General features: G+C 43.6%; 1 protein-coding gene across 1 annotated transcript in view; it reads left to right on the top strand.

The window, feature by feature from the left end:
* Positions 1-2,342: 2,342 nt before the first annotated feature.
* Positions 2,343-25,176, top strand: part of ARHGAP20 (Rho GTPase activating protein 20) — a gene marked incomplete at both ends in the record, with an annotated part of 62,531 nt that continues 39,697 nt past the window's right edge. The window contains 2 exons of the mRNA XM_080612898.1: positions 2,343-2,444; positions 12,753-12,838. Of these exons, the coding sequence (XP_080469024.1) occupies positions 2,343-2,444; positions 12,753-12,838 (188 nt within the window). The remainder of the gene's footprint in view (positions 2,445-12,752; positions 12,839-25,176) is intronic.

Genomic DNA, 25,176 nt, shown 5'->3' on the forward strand with positions numbered 1-25,176 from the left:
TTCCCATTTTTGGCAGTTTTTCGTAGGTGTGTTTATTTATTTTCACCCTTTGAGATTAACCACCATGAGGCATGGGATGCACTTGCTGCCAGCACCACATCAGAGGCCTTTTTACAGGCAGGGTGCTCCAAAATGCCTCTGCATTGCTGCTATTCCCAACGTGCTCCCTCCACAGCTCTGTCCATGCTGCAGTGAGGGGATCGAGGCTTGCAAAGCCCTGCTGCCTTCGAGTCACTCCTGCCAAGTCACATATCCAGTGTTAAACTTCCCATCCATGTTTCTGGCAGAGCAGGCTAAGGAAAGGCATGGGAAAGCACCAGAGAAGCACTGCAGCTACAAAAACTTCATGGCTATATGTGTTCTACCCAAAGGAGCCAGCTTCTCCAACCTTGCTCTGCAAATGCGAGATTTTAATCTATTTATCTCAGTGAGAAGGTGAAGGAGTCAGTATCCAGTGAAGAGTGTAGGAAATGTGCTCATGGTAGTAGAGAAAAGAACACCTCTAAGCACATGTGAGCATTTCGGAAAGCTTATGTAATGTTTCCTTTGCAAAATAAACATACACTTACAGCCCCATTTCCAAAATGTCACCAGGAATATCATCCCTTGCAATGTTTCTGGGGAGGAGGTTACCAAATATATATATATTATATATATGTGTGTATATATCTATCCTTGGCTATGAATAGACATTTTGTACCATTTCTGCTCTACCCTGATAGAACTTTTTTTAGCTTCCTCACAGAAGCTTGGGGACCTGCCTGTGGACAGCATCCCACTGGCCTGGGTGCTGTGCAGCAATCAGAGACATGCCCCCCCATCTTAATAGATGTGGGTGTCATACCAGGGTAAGCTATGGCTCTGCTTTTGCTCCACATGCCTCTAACCCCCAAGGGACCAGCACAATAGTGGAAGGAAGGGAAACAGAGACACAAGAGGATGGGAGCGGAAGGATGAGAGAACCTGCAAGAGCTTCGAGGACAAGGTCTGCATGGCATGCAGGGACGGCGCTCGCCAAGGCCCAGAGACACAAAAAGTAGCTGATATAAAGGCTTCCAGAGACTCACGCTTTAAAAGTTCAGAAGGTTTTTTTAATGGTGGTTTGCCTTACTCATGTATGGCCATCTGCCTGTAAATCTAGATCATCATAGGGACGTAAAAACTCCTTCCACAGAAGGAAAGTGGTAGATACAAAAACCTGCATGAGAGACAGCTTTTCCTCCCTTTTTCTGCCTTTTTTGTGATCTACATGGAGGAAAACGCAATAGAGCCTGTGACAGCTAGAAAGGCTGGACATAAAAATATGCCTCACAAAGTGTAGAAAGACAGGGTGATCAGGAGTAGCCCCTTGCTGACACCATATTTAATGAGGATATAAGGTAACACACAAACACGACAGCCATTATCAAACCACCACCATTCATGGAGCTATGGCTGGTGGGGCTCTTCCAAAACATCCTCTTCTTACGATCAGTACAATGATTGGGACATTTTCTTCCCTTCTCCAGCCAAGATTTATTTATAACCTATTTACTCACATTTGCTCTTGAGCCAACACAATCCAGTAACTTAACTAGTGATTCTTCCTCCTCATTGTTCAAGGCTCTCTGCAGCACACTGGCATCCCCTCAGCCTCTCTGCTACTGCCCATCCAACTCAGACCCTGCGCTGCCATGGCTGCCCCTCCCTCATGCCAGGGATCCCTGTACCTGCACTGGCACCCATCCCGCTGCTTGCCTCTCACATGGGGACCACCCCTTGGGAAGGCTCTGGAGGGGATCACGTCTTGTGCTGGCCTGCCCGCTTCAGGGAGGAGGTGAGACAGGGTAACTCTGGGTACTGCAACACCCATCCCTGGGGCCATGCAGCAGCTCCCAGCAGCGGGACACCCACCACCTGTATCCCCAGCACCTGTACTCCCAGCACCGAGACACCCCCCTCCCTGATCCTAGCTCCCACCCCTTGTCACCGCCCGCCTGATGTCTCCACCCTCCCCTGCAGCGCGCGCAGGCGCGGAACGAGCTTGCGCGCCCCCTCCCCAGCACGAGCGCACCCACTCCTCGCCCCTGCCTGGCTTCAGCCAACGGCGCATGCGCGTCGATTTTTCCCCGCCACACCGGTCTTCACCCAGCGCGGCGCAAACCTGTGGGAGGCGTGGCCTCACGGGGGGGCGTGGCCTCGCTGGGGGCGTGACCCCCTGGCGGGGGCGTGTCCCCCTGGCGGGGGCGTGTCCATGGGGGGCGTGCACGCGCGGGGCGTGTCGCGGCGCGCCCTGTCCATGGTGCGGGCTGTGGCGGCGGTGCGGGTGTCCCCGCGGCGGGAGCGTTGCGGCGCGGGGCTGCATGGACGTGATGTCCCCGCAACAGGAGCTCCTCGGCCCCAGCCGCTCGTCCTCCGTGAGCGGCGAGAGCAGGGGCTTCACCGCCGCCGCCGACAACAAGAAGGTGAGGCCGCCCCCGGTCCCGAGCTCCGGTCCCAGAGCCCCCCACGGGTCACCCCTAGTCAACGCGGCACCATCGGACCCGGTCCCGCTCCGCCGCCATCGGGACCGGTGCCGGGGAAGCTGCCGCGGGAGCTGGATGTCCGCGGGAAGGGCTTGCTGCGGAGGAGGGGATGCGGGAGTGCCCGGGGAGCTCAGAGAGCTCTGCCCCGTGGGTAGCCCCGAGAACCTGAGCGGGGTTGCTGTACGGATGTCCCGGGAGCAAAGGGAGGCTGCTGCCTGGATGTCCGCGGTAGATGAGGAGCACTGCTGCCCTGATGTCCCGGGGAGCTAGGGAAGGGTGTGCTGGGTGGTGGTCAGTGAAGCCAAGGGTATGGATTTCCCGGCGAGCTGGGGGGATTGCTACATGGATGTGCTGGGGAGATAGTAAGGGCTTTGCCGCATAGGTGTCCTGGGGAGACCTAAAGAGGGTCTTTGCTGTATGAATGCCTGGAGGTTTTGCTGGCTAGGTATAAGAGGGAGAGGAGTGGAGGTTTGCAGAACGCTTATCCAGGGGATCTAAGAGGGATCTGCTGCATGTGTGTCTGGGGGGAGTGAGGGAAGGGTTTGCTAGAGCTGAGGGGGTTTGTTGGCTGCTCTCGCACGTGCTTTGTGCAAAAGAAATGTAAGAGCAGCTTCTCAAAGAAGCGCCTTCTGCTCTAAGTGTATCAACTGATGGCAGAAGAGCGTCATCCCGTCTTCAAAACTGGTTGTAAAATCTGTTTGGTGTCTCGAATGGCTTTCCAGCATCTGACACCATGAAGTGCAAAGCGTTCAATTCAGCGTACATCCAAGTGTTTGTTTTTGCCTTATACTCAGCTGTCACGATCTGTAACTCTCTGTAACGGGAATAATGTAATAACCACATTCTTCTTGTGTAAACTGGGAATGCTTCTTTTATCTTTGGTTTAGCAAGTGCCGTAGTGTTTTTCTACCCAAAATAGAGCTGGTATCTTCCTGCCTTGCCTATTTTGCCTCACAGTGGCTTTTAAATCTGTGCACTGCTTTGTCTTTAGAGGTGCACAATACTACTGGCTGGCAAATAGGCTGGCAGGATTAGAATGACCAGCCAGGTTACAGTGTCCTTTACTAAATCTGTCCACCTGGTGACATGAATTTAGGATGTGTGGTAGGACAGGCTGAGCTTGTGTCCTCTCCTACTGCTGAGTGGTGAATGGGGCTTTGCTGGCCATGGCACAGCAGTGTGGAGAGAAGTCCAGGTCCCTCTCCTCCTGCTGAAGTGTCTCTTTGGGCTGGAAAGTGATGCTGTGCATTTCCATGGGCTGTGTCCATGTGTGCCATGTCCCACCAAGGCACATAGCTCTCCACGCTCACCACAGCCCGGGAGACCTCTTCCATGGCAGCTGCTGGGACCTCTTCCATTTCACATGCTGTGAAATGGTTGCCTGGAGAGTGTGCGGCCAAGACTTCTACCACACTTTGCTGCGGTTACTACCTTACCAGTTTCTGAAAGGGAGTGTGGTACTCCTACACAAAGCAGTGGAGTACCTTCTGCTGCCTAGCTGGACGCAGTGATGGAATAGATACTCACACTCTCCAAGAGCTGCAGTCTAATTTGAGATGGCCAAATGGGTGGCTTTGATTTTTATTCTATCATTTCTTTCATTTTTGCCGAAGACAGAGTACGACGTACCTTCCAACCTGGCAGAGCGCTGATGCCTGCCTGAAATGCAAAGGGATGCTCAAGTACTATGAAGATGATAATTTTTTTCTTACAAGTTCTACTTTATGATTCAGCATTCTGAGGACAAATATTAATGGTAGCACTTGTGTTTCCTATTCCTGCGCCAAAGAGCCGGCAGTAGAAGACACAGAAGACCTTGGTTTTGCCAGCATTGACAAGGTCGTGGGGATATTTCTTTTTATGGATCTTGGCAGCCTTTTTGGAATTCCTCAGTGTGGAGGCACATTCAGTGGGGTACAGGTTGAGATCCTCATGTGGAGAAGCAGCTTGAGACCCTGACTGGGCCACACAGCATATGGCAGCTTTGCACACCATGCACAGCCAACACATGCAGCCACCAACATTCAGCCAACTGCTCATCTGCTTGTCCATGGTTGTGGCGCTCCCTTGAGATTACTAGCATGCCATTTCTTTGTGCCTATGTGTGGAAGAAGATTCCTACCTTTATCCATGTGCAGCAGTGGGTTTGTCCTAGTTTTGCCTGAGGCTGGATCTCAGTGACAGTTTGGGTATTTTTTTTACTACTTGGGTCCTATGGACTCTCTCTATACCTCTGTTTTGTCTTCCACTTAGTGCCAGAGCATCATAGTTATTTACAATGCAGAAAGTCTTTCTTACTACTGAGGAGATTACATTGCTTGTATTGGTTACATATAGTTAAATGGAAGAATGTGTTGGCAAGGAATCAGTTTTGATACTGGTGACACAGCATGTCAAGTTGAACAATTGTATTGCAAATACGTATTTAACATCAACTATTTTACTTTCCAGCAGAAATGCCCTCAAATACGGGATGCTAAGTGACCACTGAAGCTTTCTCCCTTTTTATTATCATGGCTATGCCTTTCTCAAATTAGCTGAAAATTGCTACACTGTCCTGTGGTTGTCTGAACTCCTACTTCATCTTCCACTTGGCTGTCAAAACAAAGCTAAAGGATCACATGCTTGATCGACGTCATAGGACCAAGAGACAGAAAATGTCTAGGACTTTTTTCATGTATTCTATGTGACCATTTAAACTATTTTCCTGGAAACATTTCTCTTCCTTTTTGTGACAGGCAAAGTGGTTTGAACTGCTAACATACCTCACAGGCACAGGAAAGTTCTCTCTGTTACAGGGCATTTAAGACATTGTTCAAAGGTGACACTGAAGCGCAGTGTTTTAGTTAATGCTTTTGGAAAATTCTGGACTAGATTCCCTCCTTTACTGGGCTTACTGGAATCACTGGACTATGTGTGGTTGACCTACAGAGAAGTTTTGTACAGACTGTTTAGTTTAGTAACCAATACCAGTAAATTGATGCAACTCTGAAGTGGATTGAAGTAACATGAGTAAGAGTGATTATACGGATAGAGCTTATTTCTACAATTTTATCAAAACAAACTGTGCAAGAGAGATGCCTTTTATGCCAGTGTAACTGTGTCAGCAGTATCAGCTGTGGTCGTTTGACCATATTTATAAGTTCCTGGTGTTACACTTCTCTCTCCTTAGAGGGGCTAGATTCCAACCAACCCTGAGCATCTTACACGAAACAATATTTGGTAGCACAAGGAGTCACTCTTAGGATTTTGTTCTGCCTTCTCAAAGACTTCAAGTAACTATTTATAATGTTTTGGAGGCCCAGCAATTTTTAATATTTACTCATACAACATGTGCAAGAAATTAACCATTTTGCACACTAAGCAAAATAGTATTTATGGTTTGAGACTTGAAATATGGTATCCCATCACTCTGAAAATGTGTTTCTTTGTGATTCTGATCACACATACAGCAACAGTTTACTGGCAGGGAAAGTTACAGTGTTCCCCGTCACTGTACTAAATGGGTGAAATTCAAGGAAATTAATGGCATTGGAAGAGTAAAGGTAGTCATACAAGATCTTCATCTGTTTACTTATCTGCAAAGAAGAATCAAGTATGTATTTGCCATTATATTTGATGGCACCTTGATCTCATGCCCTTAAATATATGTTTTTTAACATGAGTCTGCTTAAGCAGAGTTTTCTTCTTCCTGTAAGTTTCTGTTCTGTTTAATATGATCCTGGCTGAGGATCTAGTGGGTTGCTTCCAAAACCACACCTGGTAGTGCTGGGAACCTTGGCTGTTCAGGAACATTTTTGGCATTTAGTGAAGTTATAGATAATTCCTGTCATAGAATCACAGAATAGTTAGGGTTGGAAAGGACCTTAAGATCATCAGGTGCAACCCCCGTGCCATCCTGCAAACATATGCTGGAGCAGTTTTATCTCTGATGAGGATTGAAAAGGCCCCTACTTTAATGAAGTAATCTGCATAGTTAGTCTGTATGTTGAAATCACTTTGGCAGGCTGTGCTGGCTTATGATAGCTAACTGTTGTGATATGCTTCCTGATGCTGCTTGAATTATAAACTAACATTCTCCTATCTGTCCATGAGAGAAACTGAAAATTATGCCTATACTAATGTGTTCTAGTTGTTGAGTTTCCCAGCCTTGGGGTTTCTTCTTGTCCCTCATGGCGGCAGTTGGAAAGAGAGGGATTTGGCAAGTCATGTGGTATCTAATACCCAGGAACTGCATATATCAAATTATTGCCTGTCTACTTAATGTTGCTTGAAGCATCCATGTGGAGTGGAGGAGGGAATCTGCTTTCTCTGTCATATGAAAACTTCTTGCTGTGCAGAACTGGGGTAGAATTGTGTCCTGCTTTGTGTTGAGCTTGAAAAGAAACTTTGAGCTTCATCAAAACCACCACAACCAGAGTCGCTGGTCTGAGCACTGTGAACGCAGTGAAGCTGACAATAGGACCCATGGGTAAAGTATTCCATGCTTCCCTCCTCCACATTTTTAGTAGTCTTCCACATCTCCATCTTCTGATGTAGATGGGTGGGATCTTTTGGGCACATCCATATCAGTGGTTCCAAAGATTCTTACCCTTTGGAAGGTAGGTGGTAGAACATCTCTTGCTCTTAGTTTCTTTCATTCTTTTTTCTTTCTACTCTGAGACAGCCTTTAGTCTCCATATTTGTTCCATGATTTTGGGCTTTTGCTTCCACTGTGCTAATAGCTCTTTCCTCTTGTGCCCCTACAATTGGTTTTCTCCCTGGTTATCCATCCAAAAATGGTTTTCTTTTTAGGAAAGTCGTTGTAAATAAAAGTATTCTGCCAGCATAAACAAAAGCACGTAGTTTTGTTACCTGCTCTGTCTTTATAGTAAATGGACTTTCCATGGGACCTAGACATCTCTGCTGCCTGAGCCAGCAGTTCAAATGCAGTCATCCTCTCACCCTGTTTGTAAGGGTTCAAGAATGTTATAGGTCAATATAGGACCATTTCTTGCTCTTCTGAAGTATAAGAGATTCTTGCTATTTCTGTTATTTTTAGACAACCCTAGACTGTAAGTCTAACAAATACTGGATTATAGTATGTAGGAAGATATTATTTATATCTTCCTAATATACAGGGTGATACAGGGGAAAGAGTGATGCCCAATTCTCCTGTAAAATTAACTGCTAGGTGTTGAGGATTGCTTTGAATTTTGATTTTTAGGCAGTTAGTTGAACTTGGCCTTACAGGTTTTGGTAAAGATTTGTGTTCTGTGCTTTGGTTCATATCTAGCTAAACCAGAAATGTGTGCCACAGTTATGTTCTGTTGCTCAGACAAAAAGAAGAGTTTGCATGGGTGAAATCTCTCATGGCATTAACTTAAAAAAGCAGACTGTTAAAATCAGATTTAACAAACAAACAAACAAAAAAGAGACTTAAAGCAGTGAGAGGAAGACTGCTTAGCCACCTGAGTGCAGTCCTGAGCTCCAGCTATTGGCACATCTGAGGGTTGTTCCTGTCACCCAGTTAAATGACCCAGGCAGATGTCCCAGCCTTGACCCACTTTTGGAGCTAGCCTGTAAATCAGGAGTATCGAATCCTTTAATGTCTGGGGAGGCTTTTACAACAGTATCTGCACATTGCTGAGGAGGTATTTCTGCTGTGTTTACCTGTTGGCCAGGAACTGAACACATTTTTCAACAATTTCGTATATGACTTTTAAATAGACACCAGGTAATATAATTTTCTCACCCTAAGCCCAAACCCCTCCCTGAGAAGACAGCTGTTCCTTATGTTACTGAGTTCACAAATTTGTCTGTTGCCTCTCTTTTGCTCAGATAGCAAGGAGAGGATTGAGCTGATTAACTCAATTTTCTTGCTCACCTTAGTTGTCTCCTACAGTCAGCAGAGGAAAAGAGCACTTCTAGGACAAGACAAACTGTGCACTATGTGTGTCTGTTTCTCTCTGTTGGAGCACAGGGCAAACAGTTCAGGTATGCAAGTGAGAGGTTAGGTGAGAGGGATGCTCCTGCACGTGTCTGACCATTGTGTCTGTCAGGCAGCACAACCTGGCAGTGTGAGCAGTGTGCTCTTGGGGAATCATAGCACACAGTCCCTGCATTAGCCTGCCTGCTCCCACCTCTGTGCCTTTGCAGGAGCTGCAGTGGGGTATCTGCTTATTGCATTGATTTTCACTTCTCCAGATACTTGCAAAATATCATAAACACTATATATCTGTTATTTGTCATCACAAAAGAAATAGTAAGCACTGTGATTTTTTTCATGCATCCTTTATTTAATTCATGCTCTGCCATTCTCTTTCTAAATGTGATGGTTAAGTGATATACATAGAGTACAAGGGAGTGCTTTATCTTCAGATTCAATTTTTTTTGAGGACATAATGCACATGCTGCTGTATGTTACCTTTTTCACATAATGGGAGTTAACATAATAACTTGGCAATATATTAATTTACATAAATTCTGTATAATATCACTTTCCACTTCAACTGCGAGGCAAAATTATCATTGAATAGTGGCAGTCAGGAATAGATTTTTCCTCCAGCTGATGAGTTGTGAGATACTTGTGAAAGTTTTGCTGTAATCCTGTGATCTGTAGGGGTTCTGATTCCTGAGGAGAGGCAACATATTTTCAGTGATGGTTTGCAAGATTACTGTCCTCAGCATGGTGGGCTGATCTGCTCATAAACCACCTACCATCACAGTTTACAAAGCAGTGATTGAGTGTAGGTCTGACTGTTACCTGGTGCAAATCCATTCTTTTGAAATCCATAGGCCGATGTCTGTTTATATCAGATGAGAAACTGGACAAATACTAACACCAGTCCAACAACTGGAAAAGCAAAACATTTCTGTTAAAACCACCAGCAGAAATGCAGGAAGTATGAAGTTAAACCTGAATTGGGGGAAGGAGGGAAGGAACTCAAGCTTTTGAGCGAGAGGAAGGCAAAAATAACTTAGTTTGTTCTGACTGATACAAGATTATAATCTTTGCATCTGGCACACTAAACATTCATTATGGATACCGATTTTATGATACATTTCACATGGGTGTGACTCAGTCAGCAAATATGAAGTTTTCCTCTCTGTTGACCTTTCTAATATTTACATGAAAAAATGGGAGGTTATGATGTGGGACACATGTTGAGAAATGCTTCTCTGTGTTTCATGCTTACATAATTGGTCATTGCATCTCCTTTTGCTCCCAAACATCTGCTCTCACTACAGCTGTCCACGATGTATCTCCTCTTCTCCACATTGCCAGCATGACATCCTTGCACATGTAACCTCAGTGAAACTGAGGAGAGCAACTGAGTCCCAACTTAACCAAAAATGAATTTGTCCTCTTCCTTCTCAAAGTAAATCAGTCCAAGTTATCATGGCGGTCACTTACTTTATCTTCCTCAGCTCTGTACATGGCAAAATACAATCAAAACCCCTCTTTCTGTCTGTAATCAGTGTCTCTATGTAGTGTTTTTATTTACATACTGCTGACCTGACTCTCTTTACTTTTGCTGTGAAAATTTTCCTTTTCCAAATGTCATCAGTGTTTGGTTTATGTTTTAAGGCTCTTTTTTAAATTTTATTTATTAATTTATTTTATTAAGTTGTACTTAATAGCTGTGTTAAGAGGTTGCCCAGAGAGGCTGTGTAATCTCATCCTTGGAGATAACACAGACCTGGACTGCAAGTGGCCCAGAGCAGCGTGCTCGAATGGGTCTTGTTCTTGGCAGGTCCAGGGAGGCTGGACGACACACCTCCTGGGATCCTCTCCAATCTGAATTATTCAGTGACTCTCTGTCAGATATTAGAGCTCTTATTCAACTTGCCATAGTCCTAATCTTTACCTTGGTCCTCACATATTTATCAAGACTAGAATCTCATTGCCGCAGTCACTATTCAGCACTGCTAACCCAAGCATGAAAAAAATTGCTGTAATTGGCAGAGATTTTAAGATGCTGCATTCTTTTCAGTGGCTTCCTTTTCAGACCTGAGAAGTCAAAGGAATTAATATCTCTTTGAACACATAACCAAATCTCCAATGCATCTGCAGGCCCTGAAATGCTCTAGCTGAGATGCTCTACTTTTAACCACCCCCTGAAAGCCACCTGACCAATAACAAGACTTGCAGTAAATTTACATTTGGGGAGTTGATGCTCTATATAAACTCCTGAAATCTGCTGGTTGTGTGAAATCTGTGCCTTGTCTGCTGTAGGATGTTAGACTACATGGTGACACAGGTCTTTTTTTGCCTTCATATTTGTAGATAGGCTACTTTTAAAACTGCTAACAGCTTTTCAGATTTGCTACTAAGACAAGCTGATCTTATTCACCAGAAAAATTTAGGCAAGTATATATCTTTTTTTCTCAAAACTAGCAAAAATGGGCATCTATTTTGTTAGTCATCCATTATTATCCAGTTATAGTCCAGTTGAAGACAGCTAACTGTTCCCAGGCTTAATTTATCAGTCTTGAGGAGGTTAGTTTTTGATAAAAGAAAGAGGAAGGAGTGGATAATTTTCAAAGGTGGATTCAAATTACACAGTTGAATTTGTAACAATTGCTGCACAATAACTGGAACTGAGCATCTGACAAAACAAGCGTGCTCCACATAAATAGAGGGGGAACCAAAAAAATGACACTGTAACAAATGCACTGCAATGAGTGAAACAAATGCACTTGTCAAAAGCAAGTAAAACATGTAGTACTGTAGAGTTTAATTTCTCTGAGGAGAGCACATTGTGCACCTGCCCAAACAAAACGTGTGCCACATCCAGCACATACATTGGCAGAAGAATCAGTTGCTCCCTGCCATATTTGTTTCTGGTAGTCAGTGCTTATTTTTAGTATGAAGGAAGAAAGTTATGCTTTGCCATTAGCTCTGAACAGAGACTTCATGACTGTCAAAGGTTCACCTGTTTGTGGGCTCTCAGTGGTTAGGGGCTGGTGCAAGGGGCCACTCCACAGAGGATAGTGTCCTGTCAGGCGGAGTTCAACCCCACTCCTTTTGTCCACCAGTTTGTTCTGAAAAATGTTTGTGCTAAATAAGGTAACAACCACCCTTCTGGTGGAGGGTCAGTGAGAGGAGAGGTCATGCATCTCAGCAGCAGGCTGCACAACTGGGGTCTAGAGAGCAGCTCCACAGTTGGGGACAGGACTCCTTAGTTCTGCTTCCAGCTGCAGGGGGAAGATGATACAGCCGTGAATACATTTGTGTTGAGGAAAAGGTGTCTCTGTCTCCTGTGGGTGCTTTTGAAAATTCCTGCCTCTGGGGAAAACAGTGCTGTTTGTTTGCTCAGAATTTTATTGTAGTATTCAACTTCACTGGCTGGGAATCCATGCTCCCTTGACAGCTGCTGCTGACATTTTCGTCTCTTCCCTGTGCTTTGTCTTTTTCCTTCTGCATTCTCTGTCTTTGAGTGTCTCCTTTTCTCCATTCTCTTCCTAGTTTGTTGGTAAGAATTGACCTCTCATTTTCCTATTTTTTCCCATACATAAACAGGAATGAAAGAAACATCCTTATAGACTTGTAGAATCATAGAATAGTTACGGTTGGAAAGGACCTTAAGATCATCCAGTTCCAACTCCCCTGCCATGGGCAGGGGCACCTCACACTAAGCCATGTCACCCAAGGCTCTGTCCAGCCTGAGCTTGAACACTGCCAAGGATGGAGCAATCACAACTTCCCTGGGCAACCCATTCCAGTGCGTCAACATGAGAAACAAGATGTAATACTCCAGCTAGATTAGTAGGGAAGGAAAACGCCTCCTCTCTAAAGATCTGGAAGAAAACGGTAGTGCAGTGTAGCATGTAAGGTTAGTTGGGTAGAATCCAAACCTTAATTTATGGTAAATGTCAGACCTGATACAGAAATGTATGAAGCATTTGAAATTTGAGCCACCACTTGGATATTTGATAAATGTGAAATACAATAGATTATTAAGGGACAAAAAAAGTGGTTGAGGACAAGCTCTAGGTGTTTATTTCATGCGTGCAGTGTACCTCGGGCATCTGTGTCTAGACACTAATTATCAGCTTTTCTTTATCACTGGTTTTCTGGTTGTGCTTCTGTTTTTCTCAATATGTGATATTTTACAACTGTTTTCACCCTCTTGGGTTATGATGGCAATAACTCAGCCTTTTCCCTTGGTCTGAAATTGGAGCCTGGCTGTGATAGACCTGTATGCACACAGTTACAGTCCCAAATCTCACCTGTGATTTCATTTTGTTTCTCTTTCCAATCAGAAAATGAAGAGTTTGGCCCAAAGACGCCAGTCTGCACCGTCTTTGATCTTTGTCAAAGCACTGAACAGATCTAGATCAGTCTCAAGGTGAGTCAGTGAGTTTTGCTGGCAGTTTCTCAGCCCCAAACTTGAAACATTTCTGAGCTGTTATCCACACCAGGTTGTCAAACACAATTCAGGCTGCCTGGTGGCTGCCCAGCTATAAAGTCTACTGAAAGATGTGATAAACCAGCTCATATGCTGGCTGATCTCCTAGAGAGGGTTTCCCCAGTGCTGCCACACTAAGCTGTTCACACCCAACTGCGCAAGCAGAGGTGTTCCACAGTTTGCAACTGGGCACGCAATGTTGGGGCTGCTCAGTTCTAATTAATCTGTGGTTGGCCATGATTGCCTGCTGGGAAGATGGCATGGGAAGAAGATGATGCATGTTTCCTACCTTTTCCTTTGTACGCTCACTCACGCAGTGCCAGGCATAACTCAGGAGTGGTTATTGTGGGATGGTACAGTTTATTTTGAGCTAAGATTTTGTCATGGACTGCTGCATAGTACAGGCTCTTTGGGGCTCTAGAAGCCCCTGCTGGTTTAGGACAATGCTTTGGGCTAGGATCTGATGGTCACAGCCTTCTCCCATCCAGCATTAGCACTTGAGAGACTGAGTATGTGGGGGTGTGCGGGTGTGAAGCATTCAGTATTTTTTGCCTTCATCTCCTGACATGGCCAGCCCTTCCTTTTCCTTCCCTACCCCACATGAAGCTTCCATAGAAATGGGAGTTTCTATGGAGCTAGTCCCCTGTCCAGCCCCACCTCTGACCTGCCATTTGAACCACTCTGCATACATAACTTTTGTCTTCCTGCACTACAGTTCATTCGACTCCAAACTTACAAAACATAAGTGTTTATCGAGAAGTGAACCATCTGGTAGGCTGTTAATGCTTCCAGCTGTGTAGAGCTCTTTACGGAGAAACAGTATTGACAGAAATTAAAGTATGGCTTTGTAAGGAGTATTTTTTCCTACTCTGTGGTATGTTAAGTAATCCAAGTGTGAGCTTTGGAAAATTTTTTGTGTTTGATCTGATAATACCTGGTTTTGTATTTGTCATCATGCAGAATTCCACAGTATTTTAGAAAACTGTGAAAGTATTCTGTGAAAACATTGGAGTTGAAAAATAGGAAAGGAAAACAATTTGAAACTACTTGTGGGTCTTTTTGCTGGCTAAGACATAAAAGTAGAAACTTGGAAATGAATTCCTGAAGGTGTTTGTACAGTTTTGTGTAATGTAGTGGCCTGAGCCTAGGATTGACAGCCAGTAACATGTTCCAGTTCTGTCTGTAAAATGTCTTCTGTGGCCTCTCTTCAACTTTGTTTCCAGGTCTTTAAAGGGAGATGAATAGGTATTTTGTACCCTCTTCATTTTATATTGAAATTGTTTTGATTGTGTGTACTGCCGTATTTATTCTTAATTTGCTATTATTTCATCATAGCTATGTTCATAATTGTGATATCACCTTTTGGGCATAGATGACATGTTCATAACAGAGGCTGTGAAATTAGAGACAGACTATTACTACAGAAAGTAGCAATAACTGGAGAGTGCAGGGGAGAAGAGAAAGGATCTTTCAGCTCTTGGACTTTAGGATTTCCTGTAGTTTATAAACCTATGTCTGTAATGTCTTCCCTTCAAGCTGCCTTAAGACTTGCTCCTCGATATTAAGAGAATGAACTATATTTGATGCTTATATTTCAATCTTACGTAATTTTCCTGCTGGAATGTTCAGACATGAACATCTTTCTTCCATTACGTTTGTTTGTATATTTGTTTTATTGCCTTCTCTGTAAGTATCAGAAATCAGACGTAACTGGAGAGACACTGAGATAATTTTACACTTTCTTAAGTGTAAATAGATCTTGCTTGTATAGCCCAGAATCGCTTGTATAGACCAGAATTATTTCTGGATCTGTTGTGTGGAAGGATTATTTTTATAAGACCAGCTCATCAAGGCTTTGGATCAGAGAGGACTGAATGGGAGAAAATGTTGCCTTGTTCTGCAGTAAGGGCAATGCTTTGCCTACCTGACAGACCCTGCTGCTTTCACAGCTGATTGATGCTGCCTCAGTCATGTCTGTCCCCTCCCTGTGGCATGCAATGATTTAGCTGTTCCTATTTTGAACTGAAGCCTGTGGACTTAGCGAGAGGGGGTGAAATCTGAGGACCCTGGCACCAAAGCAGGTGATTTTGAAGGTTCAAAGTCTATCAGTTAGAAGGTAACACTCTGGATGGTGTTTATTATTGTTCACAGGAGCAGTAATTCCCACCTGTGCCTGACTTCCTTGTTTGGCTGTGCAAAACACATTCCTCTTCATCACCAACTGATAGATGAGTTTGAACTCTCCACCCTGTTGTGTAAATGCTTAACTCTTTTGAAGTGCTTTCTCTTCAAGCGAGCTGAAGAGCAACAAAATGACTTCTCATGTTTTCTAATCTCCTCCAAATGTTTTATCTCAGACCTGTCTCAGCTTTTAGTTTCCCTTCTTGTAGACACAGCCAGCCTGCAAAATCCATTATTCTCCTCTGGCAGTGAGCCTTAATACTGGGACTCTATAACACTAACTTGTTAATGGTTGATTAATGACTTGTAGATAATAAAGCTCCTATCTGAAGTTAGCAAACATGTGTGAGGGATTTATATGAATCCTCTCACCTCAGCAGCTGGCTCACCTCAATATTTGTTGAAAATAATGAGCAAGTGCAAAGTTTAAAAGGGCAGGAATTACTTAGCAGCACAAGTCAGTTTGTATTTTTATATCACTTTATATGTCAGGTGTCCTTGGTTTAGATACAGTGGACTTTCATAAAATGTGGTAGCACCCACTTTGGACAGACTTACTTTGGGGCATTTTAAATTATTCAAAGAAACCACTGCGACATCTATTTAGCATTCAGAGGATTAAAGTGTTTTAATGGAAGTGGTGTAGCTGTGATGGCATGAGGATGTAAATAAAATGCGATGATCTAGCTGAAAAAAGCAGACGCTTGTGTTGTCAACCTCTTCAGTCCTGAAAGAGAAGAAAATATGAAACTCTCATGTGCTTAAAAGCTTGTTGGTTTGGGGTTGGTTTTTTTTTTCTCCAGTTATATCATTTCGTTTACTGAAAGTTAAGCCTTCCTTAAAAATCCTGCCTTGCCATGCCAGTTGTCTAAAAAAGAGCTAGAAGGTATTTGTCCTACAGAAGAATTCTGGGATGGGTGATGCACAGTTGTGCAACCACACTGTAATTCCTGCCTCACTCGCCTGTAACAGCAGGCACCAGAGGAACATAATAAATAATACATATATTATAATGGAATTTGGCCCCTTACTTCGAGATGAAAATATGCAGACTATTCATTGCCTCCTGTTCTTGCTTCTTGTCCTTTTTTTTTTTTGTACAGTTTCTCTTTCATCACAAAATAATGATGAATAGGCATTTAGGGACTCTTTCACATCATCAAATGTCCTCTTTGGAAGCACTTTGAGCAAAGTTATTCTAGAAATACATTGGAAAAGCAAGCTTTTTGTATTTTGCTTGGCTGATAGTCAGATGTAAGAAAAATAAGTTTGATTGTTAACTCTGTTAATGTGTATGAAATCAGCAAAGGATTTAGGTTAGTTATATTTGGCCCTGGACCTGTTCCGCAGTTGTAATTTTCCTCTTACTTTTCCTTGGTGTCCTTTAATGAAAACTGCACAACTTAATGAGGTACACTTCAGTGTAACACAAATTAAGGGCTTGAAACAGAAATGTCTGAGGCCTGTATTTAAGCATCAGGTCTTGTCATCTCAAAATAGTTTATATAGAATAACAAAGACTTGTTTCAAGCCAGATTTGTTCTGCTGTCCCTCAAAACAATTTTCATATGTGACAAAGCCCAAGCTACCAAGTTTCTACTCTGCATTGGTGGACTTCTGCTCACATCTTGGGTATTTCACAAGGATGGCCAAATTCTGTGCTGCAGTTGCTGGCAGCTTCCCCTTTTCTAATGCACATCTCACCAGATCTTTAGATTTTTATGTTCTGAAAATGATTAATATAATTTCACAATTTCTGAGTCTGCACGACCATTTATAGATGTGTCTCTACACACTAAAGGTGTTAAACTATCAGTGATGAAACTACTCTTTATTATAGCATGAAATGTGTTTATTATGTTATTTTGGTGTAATGTGGAAGCAGGGGCTGTTAAAAAGAAAAAACAAAACAAAAAAACCCACAAACATGCTTTTTAAAAGGCTTTATGGGCAAATCTTTGAAGAACCTGAAAATGAAGTACCTGAAGAGTCACCCCCACCCAGTGTTATTATGTGGCTTCTATGGTTGAGGAAGTTAAAGGCAAAAACTGAGAATTTCACAAGTTTCCAAGGTGTTTTTTCCCTGTTCTGTACATGGAAGCAGTGTTATGCCATTCATGGAGGGGCTGCTCTTCCTTCTCCCAGAACACAGTAAGTGATTCTGGCATGTTGTCTTCCAGGGGTCTTGTGCCAATTCCCAGATAACGAAGATCATATGTGTAGTCTAGTTAATACTTGGCGCTCATCAAATACAGAGTGTTCCCAAAGTCTTGGACATTGTGTTTTCAGGGTTTTAGTCAGAAGATACGTGGATGATCCAAGCTGTGTGACTAGATGAAGACAAAAATACAGACTTCTAATAAATGTAAATTGCCAATAAGCCTTAACTGTCTCTTTTTCACAGGGAAGATGAGTATTCAGTGTTTCAGGAAAATCCGATTGCGGGGAGGAAGGGAATAAAAGTTCATTGCAAGTAACTAACTTGTTAAGTAGGTATTTCTGTTGTTGTCATTTTGCTCATTCTTCACCCGTTTCCATGGCAGCAAATAATTTTGCCTAGCAAAATAATCTCTGTGAGGCATGTTTGGTTGGTGAAGCGCAGCACCTCGACGTGGTACAGGGATATTGAGGGGGCTGCCTGCCACCCCGTTGTACCTCACAGTCACTTTATGTACTGGCTGTCGCAGGACAAGGCCTGTGTGGGTAGGTACACCACACGCAGCCACTGTCCCCTTGGCTATCATGGCAGAGGAGGGCATTGCTCTCATGCAGCCCCCTGGGCACCTTGACAGTGTTTGTTGGAGTGTGGAGCCACCCAAATGGCATGATCACAAGAGATGAGGGTTTTTAAATGCCTTCATTCACCCTTAAGAAGAGGCATGCTGTGGAAGGGAGCCCTTGCAAGGCAGTCTTTCTGAAGCTGCAGGGCTCATGGCTGAAGGCTGTCGCTATTGCCAGAGTGGTTCCCAAAGATGAAAACCCAAGTGGCAGCACACCAGAGGCAGCTCTGAGTCCTTCACTCCTCATCTTAGTCCTTTGTCTGCGAGACTCCAATACACTCAAGAATACAGAAGAGACATTTTGTTAAAGAGAGGAAGAAAAAAGGCAAAATGCCACAAAGCAGAGTTTTCCAATTGAAGGGATTAAGTAGCAACACTGCGCATTTTATCTTGACCATGATATTTCAGAGATTTTTTCATAAAGCTCCAGTTCCAGGAGCCATGTGTTTATCAAAATTGCAGTTTCATTAGAAATCAAGTTCCTAGTCAGCAAGATGGAGGAAAAATCCTGTTCCTAAAGACTCAGTCAACAAAGCAAATGAAAAGTTCTTTTCTGTTGGGTTTTGGGTTTAGATTTAATTCAGCTTTGAAACTTCTGATCATTATTTTTTCTGAGATTTTCCATTTAATGAAAAGTTTTGATGTTTTAACAGTTTATGATTAATCTGAATGGGCAGAAATCTCTGCATGTGAACTTTCTTGGATTTCTCCCATCAGTGTGTTGTGTTACCCTATGTAAGGTAAAAATACATGAATTTGTAGAAAAATATGGGATCTTTAAAAAAAAAAAACCACACTATTTTGTGTCAAATTGCTCTTCCCTTTTAATGGAATTGCACATACTTAAAATAACTTGTGATGATATTGTAGAAGTTGTCATTTTTATAGTATTTCTAATTCATGCTTGATTTAAGCTAATTATGACACTGGAGCATTGTTTCCTTAAAGCATGTGCTTGAACGCAAAAGTTATTTTAATGTAGTAATAGCCAGGGATAAAATTTTATTAACTGTTAACAAGTAACAGAATGAACTTTCCAAGGCCTCAAATGGCCTTTTAGCTCAGAGACTGGCATTCCTGTCCCCCTGCTGTGTTTTTTCTGTTTGTTTTTGTGTGTATGTGCATATGTTTGGTTTTGATAAAACCCATCAGTTCTTCATTTATGACATACAAACTGGCTCATAGCGATGTTTGTACATCTGGAGATTGAAATGAGCTGCGGCTCTCAGAGATATGCTGCCTTTTTTATTAAAAGAAAAGGACTAGAGGTAACAAGAAGCAAGGTTTTGGAGGGATTGGAGCTTGAAGTATTAATTGTACAATAAATGACTGATAGTTTAACACTAGTGCTTTAAGCCGATTCCCCTCTGGATAGAGCTGTGACAGTTTTAACACGAAGGCAGCGAGCGGCACTGCTCACCGGTGTGAGGGCAGGGCTCTGTTTGTCCAAATGTCTCACTGTCCACATGTGCTTTTGGCTGCAGCTTATTTTGGGGCTTTTTGGATTAGGCCTTGACGCCTGGCAGAATGCAGCTGTTGCCCAGCCATTGTGTATCCCTGATTGTAGACAATAAAGTCTCTGCCAAATGACAGTCTGGCCAAGCAGTTTGGGCAGCGGCATACCTGAGGAAATCGCAGACCAGCTCCATCAGACTGCTTTGCGATCGTTTATCTTGTGTAAACAAGCAGAAATCCTCTTATGATGTGCTGGCTGATGTGCAGCCTCTGGTGCTCTCACCTCTGCAAGGGTCAGGATTAAATACACGTTCAACTCTCCTCCTGGCTGATGCTGCATTGCTTCCTCTGATCCAGTTGCTTCCTTGTGGTGCACAAAACCACTGGTGAGGAGTTTCTAATCACATTATGGGAGTAACAGTCTGTCTCTTTTTCTGTGCCTGGTTTTCAGTGCTCTAGTAGCAGGAGCTAGATCCAATAAAGGATAATAAGCCTCAAGGGCAAGACATGAATAATTTTGGTACCTGCATCTAAAGCTATAACTTAAGAAACATCATCTCAGTGGCTGCTTGACCTCCCAAGTGCTTCTGTTCTTTAGGCAGTCTCCTACTGCCCAGAGAGCTGCCCAAACACCTAGAATTGTGGTTTTGCACATCCCAGTACAGCATGACTGTTGGCAGCATTGGACGGGTCTGTGTCAAAGAACTAAACACTGCTGTGTGAGAGGCTTCTGAGAAGCTCCATCCACTGGTCCACATACCCTGTTTAACCTTCCTGGGCAAGAGCCAGGCCCTCATAGAAACAGTTGCAGACACTGCTCTCCTTTAAACCTCTGGCTGAGGCTGCCTTTCTGGAGTGCTTTTTAATACTTGTTTAAGTCAGTGGTTTCCAAACATGCAGTATCAGGGATGAAGTGGGAAAGAACAGCTCATCAGGTATTTTGGCAGAGAGAGGCCATGGTCTGTGTTGCAGCCACGGTTTGTGCCATCTAACAAGCTCAGTATAAGCTGTGGCAGGTGTTTCTGGCCTGTTCCTTAGCTCAGGTCTCTGCAGACCACCACAGTGCTTTGCAAAACTGCTGGCGTCAAAATCAGTGTGTTTTCAGTGGAAATTAATCACCCAGGTTCATCTCTTGCCTCCTGAGGCAATTAATCTTCTGTTCCCAGAAGAGGGATGTAATTAGTACAGCAGAGGGTATGTGGAGTGAGTGGAGACTTTGAAGTGAGGGGGCTTTCCCTTCTCGTTCTGCCGCTGAAGCTTGGCCATTGTGCAGAAGGACATGAAATGTTCTGGGACCAAAACCCTTATGTTCACGGGAGCGAGCTTGGCTCCATAGGTGAATGGTAAAAGCACTTACCTGGGAGAGGAAAGGCCTACGTCTGTTCCCAGAATTGTTTTTGCATATCACCCACTGACAACACATCCAAGTTCAGCCTGTCCATTCCCCTAGCTGAAAGTGATTCTAAGTACTGAGGTGAGTGTGTTATTTTGGATCCTCTTGCACTTATAGGGACCCTGTGCACTGAATACTGACTGCATTCAGTGGGAGTAAGTATCTAAGTACATCTAGGTGCGTCCTAGGTCTTCATGGCAGGATTATTCAGAAAATGCAGAAAAGAATGGTGAAGGCCTTTACCAGAATGAATAAGCAGGGCTGATGGGTTTTAATCCACCTTCATTTCCTCTCTTCCAACTGCATGGTCTGGTAGTAAAACCATATCCAGTATCGTATCCATATTGCAAGGCATCTCATTTTATCAGAGCATCTCTGGCAACATACTTGGTTGCTCGGACAAAGCAGCCTCATGCTCATTTCCCTCAAGTTTGCTGTTTCCCCTCAGCTTTGCTGTCCAAGAGCAGGACAGGTTTCCTAATGGGTGGTGTGCCAAGTGCGACATCCATTTCTACAAAGAGATCACTAGTCAGACATGGGCAAGCTCTTCTGGTATATTAAAGACTTAAATAAACACAGGGAAAAACATCATGTGAAAGGCTGTCATGTTTCCCCCTCCTCCAGGCTGCTGTTCTTCACAGTTAACTGGCCTGTGCCTGCTTCTCCCTTACGTAAAGTAATTACCATGAGGTGCAGGGATGTGGGGAATCCTCTAATAGCTTTTTCCCCCAGCTCAGATCACAGGTGGAATAGAAACCTCTGACTAACCTGCCTGTGTAGCTATTCAAGGAACTTGTTGAATACAAGGGAGTTAGTTATAGGAGAGCAAACAGGTGCATGTGGCTGCAACCAATTTGTCTACTGGCTATCCATAGGAATCTGGGTCATTGCACTTGCAATAGCTGGCAGTGGCAGGCAGATCAAGTAATCTCTTCTCTGTAATAGGATAATTCCTGTGCTCTCTACTACTAGTATCAAAATATGGCTTAAAGCCCTTGAGGCAAGCCAAAGCCAGATTTGTTCCTATTGCAGCTAGGACAGATGTAGTGAAGTGACAATCCCGTCTTCCATGTGGCACACCTATTGCAGGGAAGTGGTTCTTAAAAGCTTAAGACAATACAAGGGCTGAGCAGATCCTCCCTTCATGTCTGCAGTGAAGCTTTGTGGAGTTCACCCTACAGTATCCCACAGTTGCGGGGATACAGGCAAGGCTGGGCAGCAGCAGCTTCAATGAGAGCTGCAGCTTCCAGGATAAAGCTTGGTGAAGGGGCTTATCTTTTAAAGGCAGTACTTGCAGCTTTTTATAGGTCACTTTGTATGTGATTGATTTGGTTATAATCAGCAAGTTTTCTCCTGAAAAAGGGCAATCAGGGAACAGCAGCTAATGGATTCCAGGTTAGCCCTACCTAGCCACATATTTGAAGTCTTGCACTGTTCTGAATGCATTTGTTTTTCTTAAAACTCATTGTTGCCTAACTGCAGACTCTACCCAGGTGGGACAAGCCAAGGAGGGTAAGAGCCTAGCTGAATTATTTCTTGAAGAATGGGAAAATCAGAGACTAAAGGGGAATGACTGTTGAGCAGTGAGACTTTCAGAGACCATGAGCAGATGCCTCTGGTATTACCTGATAAATAGGTGAGGTGACTGACAGGCAATAAAGCTAGGCAATCACCTAGAAAATGCTGTTTCCCTTTTAAAGGAAATGGTCACCCAAGTGCTGTATTCTTGCCCATCTACAGCCTGTGTAACAAGTAGCTCGAGATGATAGGGTAGGCAGATACACGTAGGCTCACTAACAACCATACGTTATGGTCCAGAAGGGATTTCTAAAGATGCCCACACTGATCTTTTCACCTTCTATGAACCTCAGCTTGAAATGACATGTTTCTGCAGAGGTCTGCAGCATGTCCTGGCTATTTTTGGTAGTCCAGAATTCACGGCTACTACATGACTTGTGCTGAACTCTTGTAATATTCACTTGGAGTATTGTGTACAATTCTGGTGTCCTCAACACAAAAAGGATATGGAAGTGTTGGAACAATTTCAGAGGAGGGCCACGAGGATGATCAGGGGACTGGAGCACCTCCTGTATGAAGACAGGCTGAGAAAGTTGGGGCTGTTCAGCCTGGAGAAGAGAAGGCTGCATGGAGACCTCATAGCAGCCTTCCAGTATCTGAAGGGGGCCTATAAGGATGCTGGGGAGGGACACTTCCTTAGGGACTGTAATGATAGGACAAGGGGTAACGGGTTAAAACTTAAACAGGGGAGGTTTAGATTGGATCTAAGGAAGAAATTCTTTACTGTCAGGGTGGTGAGTCACTGGAATGGGTTGCCCAGGGAGGTTGTGAATGCTCCATCCTTGATGGTGTTCAAGGCCAGGTTGGATGAGGCCTTGGGTGGCATGGTTTAGTGTGGGGTGTCCCCACCCATGGCAGGGGGGTTGGAACTAGATGATCTTAAGGTGCTTTCCAACCCTAACTATTCTATGATTCCATGATTCTAATGCAGTTTGCAAGAAGGTATTTGAACTCCCCTTTTGAAGGAAAAGTTAGTTTTGTCCATGAGGTAACACAAAATCAATGGAGGCGAACTAGGCTTTTAAATGTCCCAGTTGTGATTAAGCAGGATTAAATGACCCAACTGTGATTGCTGGTTCCCAAAAAAATTTAAGTGGGACAGAAACCTTATCCCTTCAGGCTAATAAAATAATACTGGATCCTTGCAGGGGGACATGGGTGAGACTGAGATGCCATAAAGCTTCTCTGTATGCCTTTTTGGAATGGGTAGGAAGGAGCTGGGGTGAAAGTGGCAAAGGTATCTTGTGTCTCCAGACTTCTTGTAGGCCACAAGAAGCTCCAAAAAGGCCAGACAGCCATACTGAACAACTGCAGTGCTGGGGTGTTAAGTTCTGGCCTTTTCTTTTCCCTCTGTTAATCCTACTTTTTTCCCTTTTATCTATCTATCTATCTATCTATCTATCTATCTATTTATTTCCAAAAGTCAGTTTTTTCCATCTGAACAATGAAATCTTTCTTAAGCTAGATAATACTTGGAATGGCACTTCCCTAGTGCAACCGGAATGGAAGAGTCACTCAAGATGGTACTGCTATGGCAGTCAGTGAAAATGAGTGGGATCTGGAGTGGGGAACAAAGGGTCAATTCTTCCAAAGGCAAAAAAAGGTTTTATTGACTTCCACAGGTGAATACGTCCTCGCCCAAATGTCTGCACAGGGGCACTTGGACTAAACCCACTTGAACTTGTTGATTGCTGGCAGAGCTGTATAGCAGAACTGGAGGACACCCACGCTGCAAGAGCTTTTCAATGGGATTTAAATAACTTGCACTAAATTCTTTTCTGGTGGCAATAGGTAAAACATGACCAAAACGTTGGTCTAATTTATACCCATAGAGAATTTTGCTCTTGTGCTAAATTTTCAGAGTAAACACCTTGCAGCTGCTTGTTAAAATAAAACAAAAAACCTTGGAAGAAAACCAAACCACAAGCATGTTTCTTGTCTCCAGCCACCACACTGTAGTACATATTTGCTCTGCAGAGAATATTGTTCTTTTGGCTATGTAGAAATTACTTAAGTACAGCTTGTTTTCAGTTGTTGCCAAGCTTCCATACTGAAATGTGTGAGGATTTTTTTTTTAATGGTGCATTTTGCCCTACAGCTATGTGATATTTAACTGCAAGTCTTAATGGTTTACTGATTTTTGGAAGACTACAGAAAAATAATAGAGTTAACATGCCTCAATACCTGGAACATTTGGTGTAAACCACGTTATTCATTATCATAATTTTTATTAGTTTTGATGAGATTTTGACATCGTGCAAAGATTATTTGAGGTACTAAAAAAACCAACTCTGTAAACCCTAGAATCATGTAAGTTGGAACATTATCTCCAGATATTTTGAATTAAAATGTATACACTTGAGTGTCAGAAGCAGAGGAGTGGTACCTGATTTCCTAAATGTAAGCAGTGACCCTGATTTTTGCTCTAAAGCATAAATTTATCTATTTATCTGAGCAAAACTTGCTCCCAATCTCCATTAATATTCGTCTTCCTCCTGCCCAGGCTTGTGCTTGTGCTGCCTGTGCTGGAGCAGGGGTTGCAGTCTGTTTTGATGCAAAGGCTCAGTGACCCTGTTGGGACTCATTGCTTTATCTTGGGTGCAGTGTTTTCTGCTGCAGCTTGCTGAGGTCCAGCCACATGCATGAGTAGTGTGAGGACAGCCCTGTGCTAGAGGCTGTGAACTGGGAACGACGTGTGCACCAGGGCTCAGGCTTTCTGTGAGATCCACAGGCACAGCCCATAAGGGAAAATGCAGGGGTTAAGAGGTGACTGCCTCGGATTTGTTCACATGTATTACCCGTAAAAAGAAGTTGCAACCAGTAAAGCACACTTATAAAGTAGGAACAGGCATTTTAATATTTGATAACTAATGCTCCTTGAAAAACTGAGT

This window comes from Psittacula echo, assembly GCF_963264785.1.
Source record: "Psittacula echo genome assembly, chromosome: 3".
NCBI classification, from domain to species: domain Eukaryota; kingdom Metazoa; phylum Chordata; class Aves; order Psittaciformes; family Psittacidae; genus Psittacula; species Psittacula echo.